The sequence below is a fragment of the Chrysemys picta genome, chromosome 10 (assembly GCF_011386835.1).
Source record: "Chrysemys picta bellii isolate R12L10 chromosome 10, ASM1138683v2, whole genome shotgun sequence".
NCBI classification, from domain to species: Eukaryota; Metazoa; Chordata; order Testudines; family Emydidae; genus Chrysemys; species Chrysemys picta.
Window position 1 is genome coordinate 44,591,775 of NC_088800.1, and position 14,954 is coordinate 44,606,728.

Consider the following 14,954-nt stretch of genomic DNA (forward strand, 5'->3'; position numbering starts at 1 on the left):
CTGCCTAGCCTACAGAACATCTGGGAAAGTCCTGCTCAGGAGCCTAATGCTAATCAAGGTTTGGATCATCTACCTATGTGGGTTTCATGGCATGATTCATAGCAATATAGAGAAGAGAGAGAAATGCAGGTGTAAACAGTTTCAAAATTATTTTAAAGCATATTTGATACTCCAGCCTTCCCTTCACAAAAGTGAAACAAGTACTGGATTTTTTTTTTTTTACAGCCCATTTGGCTAACATTCATTCACATGCCCACAATACAGGGCTTAATCTTCTACAAAAATGAAGCTACAGTTTAGGAGATTTTTTTTTTTTAATGCTCATAAAGAAAACCAGCTTTTAAATCTGCTGATTCATTTTCTAGCTCAAAGTTTCAAAGCAATAAGACAACTTTGATGAGTATAAGTTAGAGCTGGCAATAATGACATTGCAGCTGGGATAACTGAAATAACAGCATTTGGAATAGCTAGAGTAATTTTTCCACTTCTATTACTCAACAAAAGCAGTTCAAAATACCAAGTAGTGGTGATGAGCTGGCACGATTGCTATCAGATATAGGAAGGAGACCCTCATAGACATACAGTGCCCTACAAATGTATAAGAAATGTTCTGGGTGAAACTCATGTTTTGTGTATTCCATTGTTTAGCCTGGAAAACCACATTTGAGTTAAGTGGAGCTGGAGTGAGGAACTGCAGGATGCTGCCTTCCAGTTTCAGCTGGTTATTGTGTGGGCTCTTTCAACAGGTAGCCAGGAAGATAGTGGCAACATTTATCAACCATTAAGTCATACTGATTAAGGATTATTCTCACTAAGCAAATTTGGTAACTGTGAACCCGTGAGATTAATTTAAACTGCCTAACCTTAAAGTATCATGTGGCTGCTTCATAATATGGCAAGAGCACCATCAGTTCCATCATAAGCTGGTCTAACTCAAAGCACATATTAAAGTGGTAACAGTTATGCCAGGTCACAAGAAAGCCCAGGAAGAAATATTAGTGGATCAGAGAACCTTACTAACAAACTTTACTTTTTACTCCCTAGTTGATCATTTTTCAGGGTTTTGTTTCTAAATTAAAATGAACTCAAATTCAGATCCTATTGGGTGTAAGTCAGTAGTATCTCTATGGTATCTCTAGTATAACTAGTGTAAAACTCATCTGAATGGGAAGAAAATCAGGTCCTGGGTCTTTAAGATGGGTAGAATTTTAAGTGTTCGTTTTGATCTATGGGAGCGGCCTATTTAATGGGGTTAGTCAAAATAGCTAAGTTAAGATTTATTTTTTGAAAATATTTTTAAAACTCCAGGATTTTAATGTACTCTGCCCTATGCCCATGCAATCTTAGATTTTGTCCTGAAAATCTAAGGTCTTGACACTTTTTTTGGAAGAAATGTGTAAAATATCACAGCAGTCAGGCTTGCTCTGTAACCAACAGCCTGTACATATTTTTCTTTTGTCTCTAGGTCAAAAATCCACATACTTTGCTGGCTTTGAATAAATTTGCACCTGCCATAAGCAAAGGATTAATTCCTAAATTGGCAGGATGCATGGTCTTTGGTAGTGCTACTGCTTTGGTGCCCGCAGTCTATGTTCACAAAGGTTGCACAATAATGTACATTTATCCTAATGGCAGGTGCCGCAGACCAGTTAGTCAAAGAAGCAAATTGGCCTTTTTTACAAAAATGGTAAAACACTGTCCTTCAAAACTAAAGATACAACTTACTGAAGGAGGAGGAGTTTGGATATCAATGAATTCTTATTCAAGTCCCCTGACTGAAATGAATATCAAACCCCAAGGCAAAGCTAGAATGAGACACTAACTGTAGGATGTGCGCTACAGGGCTGGTCCCTTCCTCTTGCCCTGGTGATGCAGAAGAGACTCAGACTTTAAAGCCCATAGGGACCATCATGATTATCTTGTCTCACCTTTTGCAGACTCTTTCCTCAGAGAATTTTCCACCATTCTGGGTTTCCTCTGAATCCACAAGCCAACAGTAGTTACAGGTGGACTGGACACCATTTTGTGTGGTGTCAGGAAGGCATGCAACAGCTCCTAATTTATACCCTCACACAGCACCCTCTGAGGCTTATCTGATTTTAAATGTGTGACACCCACAAGTCCATGTTACATCAGTCCTCTGGTTTTCCCTACAGGAAAACTCCACAGACAGCAATACCAGCATGATGAGAGACTGGCATTAGCCACCTTCTGCTAGTTTTACAATATGTGGGAAGAGGTTTGCGCTGCCAGATTCAACCAACCACAACTACAGCCAATTATATCAGGTAGATTCACTCTAAGAAATTCAATCTGGTCCCCTTACAGGACAGGGATGCTTTTACAGACTTGGCCCCAATAGGTGAACTGCTGACTTATACAGTTCCCACAGGGCTACATGACTCTAGGGTCCTTGCTACAAACCTTAGATCTACTGTGCCACACAGGAGACATGGCTTGGAGAGTAATTGTTACACATGGATTTTTAATTGTTCAGTTGTACCAAGCTTTATGCTGCAGGGTACAATTGAAAGATTCAAGTCCTAACCTGTCTCCATTAGATACTACAGATACTCTGGTTTTCTTGATGATGTTTGTGGTAGGCCTAAATAATTGAGATGAATGCATGGCCAAGCTGAACAGATTGTGGTTTGTAAGAGTAGAATTCTGTCCAATGATTTGGATAGATTAAGGACAGAGAGAGACCCCCTTTTCCCTTAAGAAAATGTCTCTCATTAAAGCTGCTTCTGAGTGCAGCAATCTGTTTCACTTTTCATTCATATGGCAACTAAAAACATCCTCTTCCTATCATAGTTTCCTCAGACTCCACACACAGCAAATTTTGCAGCTACTTGGTATAATCATTGTTTGTACCTTTACCAAAATTTTTGGAGTCCAGCATTTTTAAACTTAACAAATCCGTTCCTGAATGCAGAACGTCTGCAGTTGTGACTCTTACATACCTATAGTGGGGAAAGAAACTGGATTACATAGACATGCCAGTCATATTGAGTTTTCAATCAACACTGAAGTAGACTTGTATTTTGCTTCTGTGCAAGCGTAGGCTTACAGTTTCAGCTAATTCTCAAAGGGAAGCAGGCAACACAAGTGCTACCAAGAGAAAAATGATTTTCTAAACAACATGTTTAATAAAAAAAAAAAATGCTAAGCTAAATATATGCTACAATACAAGGCAATTTTCTTGTGGTGCTGACAGTAAGATGCACATGCTTTGTTCCTGTGAGGTTGCCTAAAGCAGTGGAATTATATGCCGATAGGCAATTCATAATAAATAAACTGTGCTACACACACCAAACATACTTCCAATCTCAACTGGAAGTAGTCTTCCTAGCATTTCTCACTAGTACCGGAAGAGGATTTCTAGCATGTGAAGGACAGGTCAGTTCAGCTACCTTAAAACCAGTAATGACTTACCTAGCCAGAGACCACCTGAAAGAACAAGACCCCTCCAAATCAAAGATATGCAGGTCCAAGAAAATTATGCAACAGCACTAGCATAAAAATAAATCAAGTCTTCATCAGCAATAGCCTATCCATAAACTGGAGGATGAGGCTGACATGAGCATACACCACAAAGAATAAATGGTGAGCCTCACTAGCTGAAACACAGGGCGATTTCTGTGCAACTCAGCCACATTTAGATTTGAGGCTAATTTTAAGGTAAACAAGCACCTAAGCTATCTCCCAAAAGACAGGTCTTCAGTATCTTACTCTGATCTACCCAGAAATTAAAAAGGAGCTTGTGTGTGTTCAGTCTCTCATCCCCAGCTACACAGATACCTAAAACAATTTACAGAGCTTCCAGTAAAGCTCTCTCCAGCTCTGTGCATTTAGGGAATATGTACAGTACGTATCACATTTCAGCTGCTTACACTCTGGCTCCCTCCTATGCTTGGGGTGCTGAGGTTGAGAGGTAATTTTGTCAATAAGCGATATGATCACAATACTGAGCAAGTGGAAGGGTTGCTCTTGCCATGTAGCAATATGCTGCTAGGAGATAATGCAAGAGCCTTTTATTTTTGCTTTATCAGAAGCAAGACAGGGCTGAGGACTGCTGTGTACTCCCTGGGATTCATAAGCATGAAATTCTGTCTGGCTGCCTTGCTTTCAAGCACTATAGACACGACTGGCTTAAATTAACAATCAGCAACTCTGTTCCAAACAGGGATTTTGGTATCAGTTTCCCTCCTCCCGACATGCTTAAGACAAAGACAAAAAGCCAGTCTCTGAATTAAAATCCTACAACTTTTACATTTACATGAGAAACACTCTCAAGTCACTGCCAAGTGGTTAGAATATATTCTTTGGCTCTTCTCAGATAATATCCAGAGACTGTTTAATATCCCAAATTCCACCCCCCACCTTACTGTCTGAAATCCCCTTGAGAACACCATATTTCCTCAGACACTATATTCTTGGAGAAAAAGGCGTCTCGTTTCCATAGCCTACTGAGGGTATAGTTCTGAATATAGGAGTCCTTCAGCTGAAATAGCATCTCCAAGTCCCACGGTCCGGATGGGATCTTTACACACCAAAACAGGGGTGAAATGGAATGAGATTCCCTCTCTGTGCCAGTGTGCCACTGGATCACCTGGATTTAAAGAGATTTTGGAGGGTGCCTCTGTACGGGAGGTCACAAACTCCAAGGGAGCTTTAAGAAAGACTCTGTCAGTAACAATAGTTTCAGTTGCACAAGCCTGTGTCCCTGCCACTCTGGCTCCAGCAGCCACAGCAGCTATCTGGTTGCCCCAATACCCATCCACTGTAACCAGAATGTGATAGGCCAGTGTGTGGAAGTGGATGCGGGTAAGATCAGATGCCTTGTCCATGTTCCTTCCATGCTTCTTCAGGATCCAGAAAAGGATGTCACTGACAATGCCCACATCTGGAACTCCATTCCAGGAACCAAGGGAGGCATGAGGACCAGAGGCTGACTGGGTGAGGAACAGCAGCTCCTGTTCATTTAGCCCGACAGAGTTCACCAGGGGGAAGACCTGCTAACAGAAACAGAATGAACGACAGTTTTTCTTCAGACTTAGAGGTAGAATCAGATTTCCCAGCTTCCTAATTTTAAAAATATTATGTTGTCACAGTACACTCTTAGCTATTGTGCATAACGGAGTGGAGGTGGGGTCTCCTGGCCCTTAGGGCCACAGATTGTGTGCACACGGGGAGGAAATAAATTTGGTTTCTTGGGAAGGTTGACGCATATTTCTCTGCACAAGCACCCTATCCAACTGATTTATACTAAGGCAATAGAAGAAGCCAGGCATTCTACTTCCAACTGAATACATGTGGAGAAAAGGAAGGGGAAGGTTTCAGTGACAACCGAGGCTGTGGAGGGGACAGAAATCATGTCCAAGCTGGGGTCAGTTAGCTTTGCCCTTATCTGAGAGGAGCAAGATCAGAATACAACTAAAAAACATCCACCCAAGACTCTACTCACTTTTACTACAGGAATACAAAAAAAACCCCAAATTCACTCCTCTTAATACAGCTGTGCAGCAGTTTGGAAGAGATGGGTCAATCTGTCAAGGCCCAAATGTGGGACACAACGTCTGACAAAGATCCAAAATAAGGGACACAAAATAATTATTCATGCAAGAAATGTAACATGCTGTGGAATTCATTCCTTCAGCGTAGATAAGTTTCTGTAGCCTAAATTTCGTCATTTTATTTCCAATATAAATAACTTTCAACAATGAAAGCAACAGAATACGAAATCCATATGAAACATAGGTAGGCTTGGCAGATTTCAGTTTTTCCCCTATAATTTTGACAGATAATACTGACAGATAATGTTGATTTTTAAGGTTTTTTAGATTTGTATCTATTTAAATGTTCACAATTGTGCAAAATTATGGGTTTTAAACATTTATTTTTACCTTCAGTAATTTAAATGTTCATAGTTATAGAAAATTGGGGGGTGGGGGGGGCTCAACCATTTATTTAATGACAGCGGATGTTGAGATTCAAAAAAGTTAAAAAACTTTATAACCATTAAAACACACATTGTCAACATCGCATGTCCAAATATACAAAGTAAACAGCCTTAAATCAAACTAATAATTTCTCAAGCAGCATTTTTCTTACTTTGCCTGTCTGTAAATTTTGATGATCATGGATGGAAGTATGTCAGTTTGTGCATGCACAGTCAAATTTATGTTTATTGACATTTTAAAATAAAAATCTAATCCTTCCAAGCCAAAACATATGTAACTTGGGGACTAAAAGGAGTGACATCCCTTTAAATGAGGGAGCATTGAGTTGTATGTATGCAAAAACATATGAAAGAAGCTTCAGAATCCTAAGTATTTTTTTTAAAACCAGCTCCAGTTCAAATCATGGTTCTATAAGAAAGCTATAGGGCTGCTAAATCTGAAACAACTGTCTGAGATTACTCATGTCAAATCATCTGAATCTACAGAGAGTTCTTGTTTCATTTCCCTACTGCAGTTGCAAAGGAGGTTTATAGCTGTGAGCAACAAGGCAGTAGAATCCAAGTGTTTCCCTACAGTAAATCATGCAACTTCAGCTGCTGAGTACATTCATTTTTGCACACATCACCTAACGCTGACCTCAGAACATTTAGGAAAACAGAGTGTTGATTGGCTGAGAACATCGGTTGATATCCTCTCAGTAGGATATTCCATTAAGGTGTTTCCAAGACAGATATTCCCTTTATACTGAAGAAAACACTCTGTCTACTACCAATTATGAAAACATAGATCGTTACACTTCTCCTGTTAATGCACTGTTGAGTGGGTGTGGGAACCTCAGCAGAGCAGTGACCTTGGCCGGAATACAAGTACAAAATGGCTCTGCAGGCTTTAAACCCAAGATACTCATTGCTCTCAGAAGAGGCAACCCCAATCCTAAATTTCCATTTATGATCACCCACCAGTCAGTCTGTGTGCTGCACCAATGATGGAGTACAGACAGAGAGTGAAGTGGGCATGTCCTGTCATTTTGCTTACCTGATTCATAATCTTGCTCATGAGATCCTGGTCAGTCATACTGGCCAATTCCAGATGTATGGGGATATCAGTGGGGATATCAGAGATGGAAGTCACAGCCTGCAGAAGGAAAGGCAAGACATCTTTAAGAAACAGAATGAATAAAAGCTTTTGGGCTCAAATATAGGCACCCTAACCTGCTCATGTCTGGATGCAGTCAGATTTCTATTTCTAAATGATCTAGCTGGCAAAAAGACTACGTTGCTCAGAGGAAGAAATAGGAGCAGCCTCTAGCTTTCTGAATCTCAGAGCACAACAGCATCAGACCATAATCTAGATCCAATCCCGCATTCGTCTAACTGCCCAATGCAAAAGACTTTCCAGACATGAAGCAGCCCCAAATGCTTGTTCCTGAAGCACAAGAGAACAGATGAATCAGGAGGCAGTCAGCTGTAAGATATCAGAGGGGCAGCCGTGTTAGTCTGGATCTGTAAAAGCAGCAAAGAGTCCTGTGGCACCTTATAGACTAACAGACGTATTGGAGCATGCATCCGACAAAGTGGGTATTCACCCATGAAAGCTCATGCTCCAATACATCTGTTAGTCTATAAGGTGCCACAGGACTCTTTGCAGCTGTAAGATAAACAAACAGCAACTTCCACTCAAGAGAGGCTCAGTGCAGCTTCTGCTTCAAGCAGGAAAGAATCCCTTTTGGATTACCTGACACAGCTACTGCCTACAGAATACAGGGGTCTCAGTTGCAGCCTTGACTATGCTAACGTGGGATGGAACACAGTGCATTCAGCCACTGGATGAGGCTCCAATAACTAGATAAATCCACCACAGTCTAGCCACCAGAGTGGCAGCTTCTTCTATCAAGACTCCACTGGATCCAACAAACAGTAATGTCAGTGTTAGAGGATCTCAACCAACCCATAAAACTAGAGCTCATGATGTTAGCTGTACTGTTTCAGATTACAAGTCTTTGGCCCATGATAGGAGGAAGAGAAGCAGGCAAATCGAGCAAAGACATCCTTTAACTGCATGCTGAATTCTCAGGAAGTCAACACCCTGTGCTACAGTGTTTACTGGGGCTGGAATTAAGGAGATTGTACAGTGCTCAGGTTCTTACCTCCAGAAGTCTCTTCTCACGCACTTCCCTGCTCTGCCCTTCCATCATGTGAAGCCCTGAGAGCACTACAAGGTCTGGCTGAAACTCATCCAGGCTGGACACAAACACCTCCAGCATGTTCATGGCTCCATTTGATAGGTCATGGGAGAAAATAAAGCGGTTCGCATTGGGAGCTCTCAACTGTCCCCATTCTTCACCTAGGAAGAAATCCCCCAATCAACAATAAAACAATTAAGCCAAATAACTACAAGATAGTTTCTGGATCCTCACTGGAATCCCAGCATCAATCAGAGCAGTCATGACTCCCTAGAGACCTAGCTAGGCAGAGTTTGACCACCTGATCAATACTTGACACTTGAGTTGTGCGTCATATTTAGGCCTGAATATATATATACAAAATGGTTCCACCCATCCCTACTGGGTACCTCTGAACACTGAGGTAAAGGAAAAAATTAGGTAAATTTGTGTTAGAGTCTAACAGGGACACAGATTATACAAACCACAGTCTAATTGATCAGCTGTTCACTAACTCCCAGCTGTCTACAGATATAACCTCAACCCTGGAGTACACAAAAAAAAAAAATCCATACACCACCTATGGTAAATGGGTTGTGGCGGGGAATGTAGGGATAGAGCGGGGTGGAAGGACAAAAAGTGTTACTTGTATTGCTACCTGCAATTTGAAGAGAGGAAAGATTACGAGACTGAAAGTTGCCCAAAGCAGGAGCATTTATGAAGTAATCAGGGAGAGAACCTCCAGGCCTGAGAGCCAGTGAGTGAGTTTGTTTGCTCAGATCTTACAGACTGATGGAGGATGAAATCAGTGTCTAGTTAGGCTGTTTTCATGCCGACATCTAGCCAACAACACTGGATTTAACTCAAGTTGCCCATCAGAAAAATGTTATAAAGAGCTTCACAGTGCAGTATGTTAAGGTCTATGGAGGACACAACATCCATAGCTCAACTGGTTCCCACAAGGGAACTACAAAGCAGTGCATTTCACACCAAAGCAGCATCTAGGAGAAGACAAAGGTGCCCATTATCCACATGGAATGTGTACTTCATACATGCAAGATCCACACAAAGCAAGCAGCGTGTTTTCCATTGGCTATGAGACAAAGACATGTCAACTGTGGTTAGCTGGCCCATATCGAGAGTTCTGGAGGAAGAAAACTTTGAGAAAGAAAGCTCTCAGTTCATACAAACAGGATGCAATAAAAAGGGAAGTACTAGAGAGTTTAATTAGCATAGGCTTTTGTAAGTGTTGAGGTCATTCTGGAGCCTGCTGCTACAACAGAGTAAACTTTTTAACCACACATGCAGCATTTCAGATACCTATGAAAGTCCTGCTCAGTTTCTGTTTGGAAAAGACAGCTGTCACTCGTTGTCTTGTTCATTGCCACTATGCAAAAGAAAGCCAAGTAGTCTTAGTCCTTGGGTTACAGGTAGCCATATGCAGAAAGAGTTCAGACTATATGGTGCCCTCTTTTTGAACTCAGGAAGGCTGTCAGTCTATTTTAATGTTAACATAGAAGTCCAGGTGTTTTGTAATTATACCCATAAACGTTGCTTAGGATGCACACTTCTAATCAAACCTTCTAAGCTAATACTGTTTTAGGGCAATGGTGAGACTATTTACATTTCTCAGCTTACAGCACACAGAGATACATAGCTCTGAGTGAAATCTGATAGGACAGCAATATTGCAGCATTGGAGCAGGATACAGCATTTATAGGGACCACAGTTCAAAGGAAAAAAAGAGTTTCAAAACAGTTTAAGATGATTGTTCACCTAGCAGGCTATCGCAGCTCACAGAACGGATGGAGCTACCAGATTAGCTCCAACACTGACAGCTGCTAATACTGATAACTTACACAGTTCTTAAGTTTACTGACATGCAGAAAGCTTTAAAATACATAATAAAACCAGAAACACCTTTGAGTTTTGAATAAGGTATCTATCACCTTGATACTTCACCACCACAGTGCACAGGTTTTGTTTTTTTAAATCTCTGAAAGTTTGGGAAAAAACAGGACAATTGTCTCACCTGTAAATTGGTGCCCTACAACAGACTTCTACTAAGTCAGATCTACTACTGGGAAGCCGAAGCCACTTCAACTTGAGAGGCAGGTTTATGCCAGTATATTTTTCATTACAGTTAAATCTAACAGGCTGTGGTACAGCATCAGTTCCTGAAAATATTTCCAAAGCTAAAGACAATCTAAAAGACAAGTAAAGAAGCTCTGGATTGGTGATCTCCTCTGTCAGAAGACCCATTCACAGGTAGCTAGATGTCCGGTTCTATGCAAGTGGCCACCACCTACCAATACAGACCTACTACTGGGACATACAAAGAGCTAGACAGGGAGGAAAACATAATGAGAACAGGCAACGTTAATAACTAGGTGCAGGGCTTCTTGGCATAGCCCCTTCATCCAGAAAGATCCTAAAACAATTTACAGACTACAGTGGTATCATCGATCATTGAAGCAAAAACACTGGGAATGGAATATGGCAGTTATTCTGTATCAGCGAAAATACACAACAGGTTTTAGGAAGGAAAGTGAAGAATAGCTTCTTCAACTGAAACCACAGGTGGAAGTTTAAGAGGCAAGATGTAATGCCCCCAGGTTAGGATCCGATCAGCATATTTACCAGATGATACAATGACCACAAAGGATCAATAGTTTGGTTTTATACTGCATTTCAAAGATGGCACTCTCTAGGAACACAGTGCCCAAGTCATGACTCTGGGGCATCTGGTTCAGGGGCACAGTGCCACTTAGTGAATCGTTACTGCCATGTCCAGGTTTTCCTCAGAGGTCTCCCAAATGACTAAATACAATCCTCTAATTTAAGGGGGAACACCGTGCAACGGGAAAGGTACTGTTATTGCAGTGGTTTTCATGCTCTATGTGAACTATTTAATAAGGAAACCATCTTAGGGATTGTCTCTTCTGAACAATCCCACACATCCTTATAGCAGATGTAGAACCTGATTGTATGAAAAGATAAAATTAAGACAGTATAAAAAGACAAGATGACTCGCCTGCTTTGATGAAATGAATATGGCTGGTTGGTTCCATTCCCACCATTTCCTCTCTCAATGTACAGTAGGACTTTTAGTATGGAACCATTTTTCCTTGCCTTCTCTACTCTAGCTCATTTTACAGTTTGGTTCTCTCCTCTTGTCACCACCACTCCAATTCTGGAATCTGTATATCTGGGGTTGAATTTACACCAGAAAGAAATCCCAAAGATTAATGAAATAGCTACATGGAATTTTGGCAGGTTTTTTTTTTTTTTTTTTTTTTTTTTTTTTGAGTTGATGGGTCAAACAAACCTCTGGAAATCCTTGATTGGGCTGCAGTAGAAAATATTTGGCAATGAACTAGACCTAATCAGTTTTTTACCCCTTTAATGTCCAATGTACTGCAATATTCAAAGTACCTGCTTGATACTCCAAGATAAGGTGGAATTCATCAGTTTCCTGCATAGATTCTGGTGGGACAATTACATTATCATCAAGTAGTTCATGGAGTTTAGGACCAACTGGACCACAAAGAAGGATCTAGAAACAAAACAAAACACAATCTAAACAAGGATGCAGTGGCATGTCCTCTATGAGCAAAATCTGTAATCATCTTCTCTGTACTCATGTTAAGTAGCACTCTTCATATTTTTCTGAAGGTAACAAAGTCACTCTGACTGCTCCCAGATTGACTCACCTGTTTGCTTAGCAGTAATGATGGGGGGCAGGAGGGGCATGTATGCAGACAGTGCACAATAGTTTCTCAAGGCTTGTTTTTTAATTTTTTAATTTATTTTTTTAAAGATTTGAATCATGGCTACCAGTTTCATTAAAAAGAGGGGCTGATGATCAACTGCTGTACAAGTTTCTCAAGACTATTCCAATAATGCACATCTGTTCCTACTTGCAGCACCCTTAATATTCCAATACAGTCTAAGAAAGAGGGTGGGGGAGGGACACTCTCCAAAGACTGCTAAACTGTGCAATAACTGTTACATGAAAAAATGCCTATTAGAAATACCTTCTAAATTTGAAGTGTTTCCTTAGATGAGACCTGAAACCATGGTGAATTGCTAGTACATTCACCCAGTGACTTAATATGCTTATCAATATAGCTAAATTTCTATATGAAACAATATTGCTTAGAATGAATATCTGTATTTTGTATTGTATGGAAACCCCAACTTCAGGCATCACAGGACTAAAACAGGAAGTGTAGCAGTTGCTCCACAGTACCATACCAAGAGCCATCAAATACACCCATGGGTGAATTTGTTTCAAACAAACAATCTGACTCCTACTCACTGCACCATAAAGCATTCTTGAATTTCATAGACCTATCCTACAGGATAGCAGAAATTAGAGGAGGACCAAGACCAACCAATCATGCATATTTGGTCTATTAAAGACCATGTCAATACATAATCAGTGGTGATAGAAAGACTAACTCACGGGATACAGCAAAAAGAATGTTATTATTAAGACAAAATATATTGGATATAGAGAAGCTTACAAACCAGATACATTTCCTCTTTGTGTAGCGTAACAAGCACTTGTGCTGGGTCAGACTCAGCTTCCAATAAGGAACATAATCTTGTGGTGTGATCCCCAGAATATACATACAAGTGGTTTGGAGCCTGATTACAAACAATTAAATAAAACCAGGTTTTTGAGACACTTACCTTCAGGTTTGGATTTCTTGCAAGTTTCTGACCAATTAGGGCAGCATTTCCTCCCACATAGAGCTGTAAGAGATAAAGCATATGTGTGTAACATTAATAGTTTTATAGATGGAGTTCTACATATCTGCAATAACTTTGTCAGAACAAATGAAGTTAACAATGTGCTTTCATGGGACTGCGTCAGAATAATTCCACAGTTCTCTGTCCAAGACTGTTTCCTCCAATTTAACAATTTTTGTCCCAGGATGTTATTTAGCCAGTATTAGCCTTCTGATAGCCCACTCGACCATACATTTCAATTTGTTCACCCCCTAAGCATTCCCAAAAGCTGTCCATTTAATTTGTTATTTTTATTTGGGGGGGGAGATGTTATGTTTTATCCTTATTAGTGAGCTGTGCAAACAATCATTTTAAGATATAAAAAAGATTTATCAAGCTGAAGGCCAATGTGCACAAATGAGAGAGACTCTGACAGACATCATAAGCCAAGCTGATGCCAGAATTCCAAGTAATTGAAAAATAAAGCAAGATATACTGAGCTATTGTGATTAACTGTTTCTGTTGATACCATTTTGCTAGATATGGAGCTCCTTCAGGTAAATTCATTCTTCTTCGAGTGCTTGCTCATATCCATTCCATTAGGTGTGTGCGCGCCGCGTGCACGATCGTCGGAAGATTTTTACCCTAGCAACACCGGCGGGTCGGCTGTGGAGCCCCCTAGAGTGGCGCCTTCATGGCGCTGAATATATACCCCAGCCGACCCGGCGCCCCCTCAGTTCCTTCTTACCGCCCCTGACGGTCGTTGGAACTGTGGAGCGCTGCTTAGCTGTTCTCCACTCTCCCTAGCTTCGTTAGTCATTCGCAGTTATAGTTATAGTTGTAGTTCTAGTGTTTATAGTTAAATAGTTTTAAAGTTGTTCTAGTTGTTATTGTAGTTCAGGGGATTAAGGGGGTCGTCTCCCCCTTTCTCCCCCGGCCGCGGGGCCGGGCTCATGCCCAACGCTCCCGGCTTCAAGCAGTGCGCCTCCTGCGCTAAGCCTATGCCCACGAGCGACCCGCACGACTCCTGTTTGAAGTGCCTGGGAGAGTCCCACCAAACAGATAAATGCAAGATCTGTAAGGCCTTCAAACCAAGGACGAAGAAGGAGCGGGACTTTCGGCTCAGGCAACTCCTGATGGAGGCGGCACTTAGCCCGGACACTCCTTCTACGGGCCAGGCTCCGGCGCCTAGCACCTCGGTGCGCAGTGCCCCGGCGGCACCGGCTATGACGACCACGCGAGTGGCGTCAGACAAGCCTCCCCGGCACCGGACCTCGTCGGCACCGCAAGCACAGCAAGTGCCTCGGCGCCGGTCATTATCCCCAGGGCATAAAAAAGCCCATAAGACGGGGACGTCCGTGCCGAAGACGCCGGCTCCCCCAGTGCCGGGGGTAGAGCCGCGTCCGCCGGTGGAGCAACGAAAACAGGTGCCTCCAGCACCGTCGACTCCGGCGCCGAGGCCGTTGAGTCCGGTGCAAATAGCGTCTCCACCGAGGCCGGCGGTGATACAGTGTCTCCCGTCGACGCCAGAGACCTTCGCGGCGGCGAGAGACTTAATAGCTCTCACGGAGCCGGCACCGCCTCAACAACCGGCACCGACTGCACCGTTGACTCGCCCGGTCCAGTCGAGAGGGAAACCTGCCTTGATGCGCCCTCCATCACAAGGGCTGGAACCTCGGCACCGATCCAGGTCCCGAAGCAGGTCCCCACGCCGCTCGCAGTCCCGGCACCGAATATCGTCTCGGCACCGGTCGTACTCGCGGCCAAGATCTTCTTCGCGGCGCCGCTCTACGTCTCGGCACCGATATGATCGTCGGCACCGTTCGACATCCAGACGTAGTTCTCGGCACCGCTACGGTCGACGCTCAACGTCGAGGGGCCGCTCCCGGCACCGGGCATACTCCAGGTCCTCGTCGAGGTCCAGATCCGACTCCCGGCACCGACGAGGTCATCGGCACCGGTCGCGGTCCCGGCACCGATCGCCGGCACCGCACAGAGATAGATCATCTCCGGACCGGCACCGTGCGGCACCGCAGCCCACGGGGATCGTCTCGACGCTCTCGGCACCGCCATGGCCGTCTAGATCGGTGTCT

At 42.7% G+C, this 14,954-nt stretch overlaps 2 protein-coding genes across 9 annotated transcripts in view; one reads left to right on the plus strand and one right to left on the minus strand.

Annotated features, from left to right (window-relative positions):
• Positions 1-14,954, plus strand: part of BBS4 (Bardet-Biedl syndrome 4) — a 142,194-nt gene that overhangs the window by 103,781 nt on the left and 23,459 nt on the right. The window lies entirely within an intron of this gene.
• Positions 132-14,954, minus strand: part of ADPGK (ADP dependent glucokinase) — a 40,625-nt gene continuing 25,802 nt past the window's right edge. For 4 of the 7 annotated variants that reach the window (XM_065558578.1, XM_042851586.2, XM_024104016.3 and 1 more), the window contains 5 exons: positions 12,823-12,885; positions 11,560-11,680; positions 8,110-8,306; positions 6,999-7,097; positions 132-5,018 (listed from right to left, as the gene is read on the minus strand). In XM_065558578.1, coding sequence (XP_065414650.1) covers positions 4,467-5,018; positions 6,999-7,097; positions 8,110-8,306; positions 11,560-11,680; positions 12,823-12,885 — 1,032 coding nt within the window. In that variant the 3' untranslated portion in view covers positions 132-4,466. The remainder of the gene's footprint in view (positions 5,019-6,998; positions 7,098-8,109; positions 8,307-11,559; positions 11,681-12,822; positions 12,886-14,954) is intronic. The other 3 variants (XM_065558579.1, XM_065558580.1, XM_005281009.4) reach the window with 1 other exon arrangement.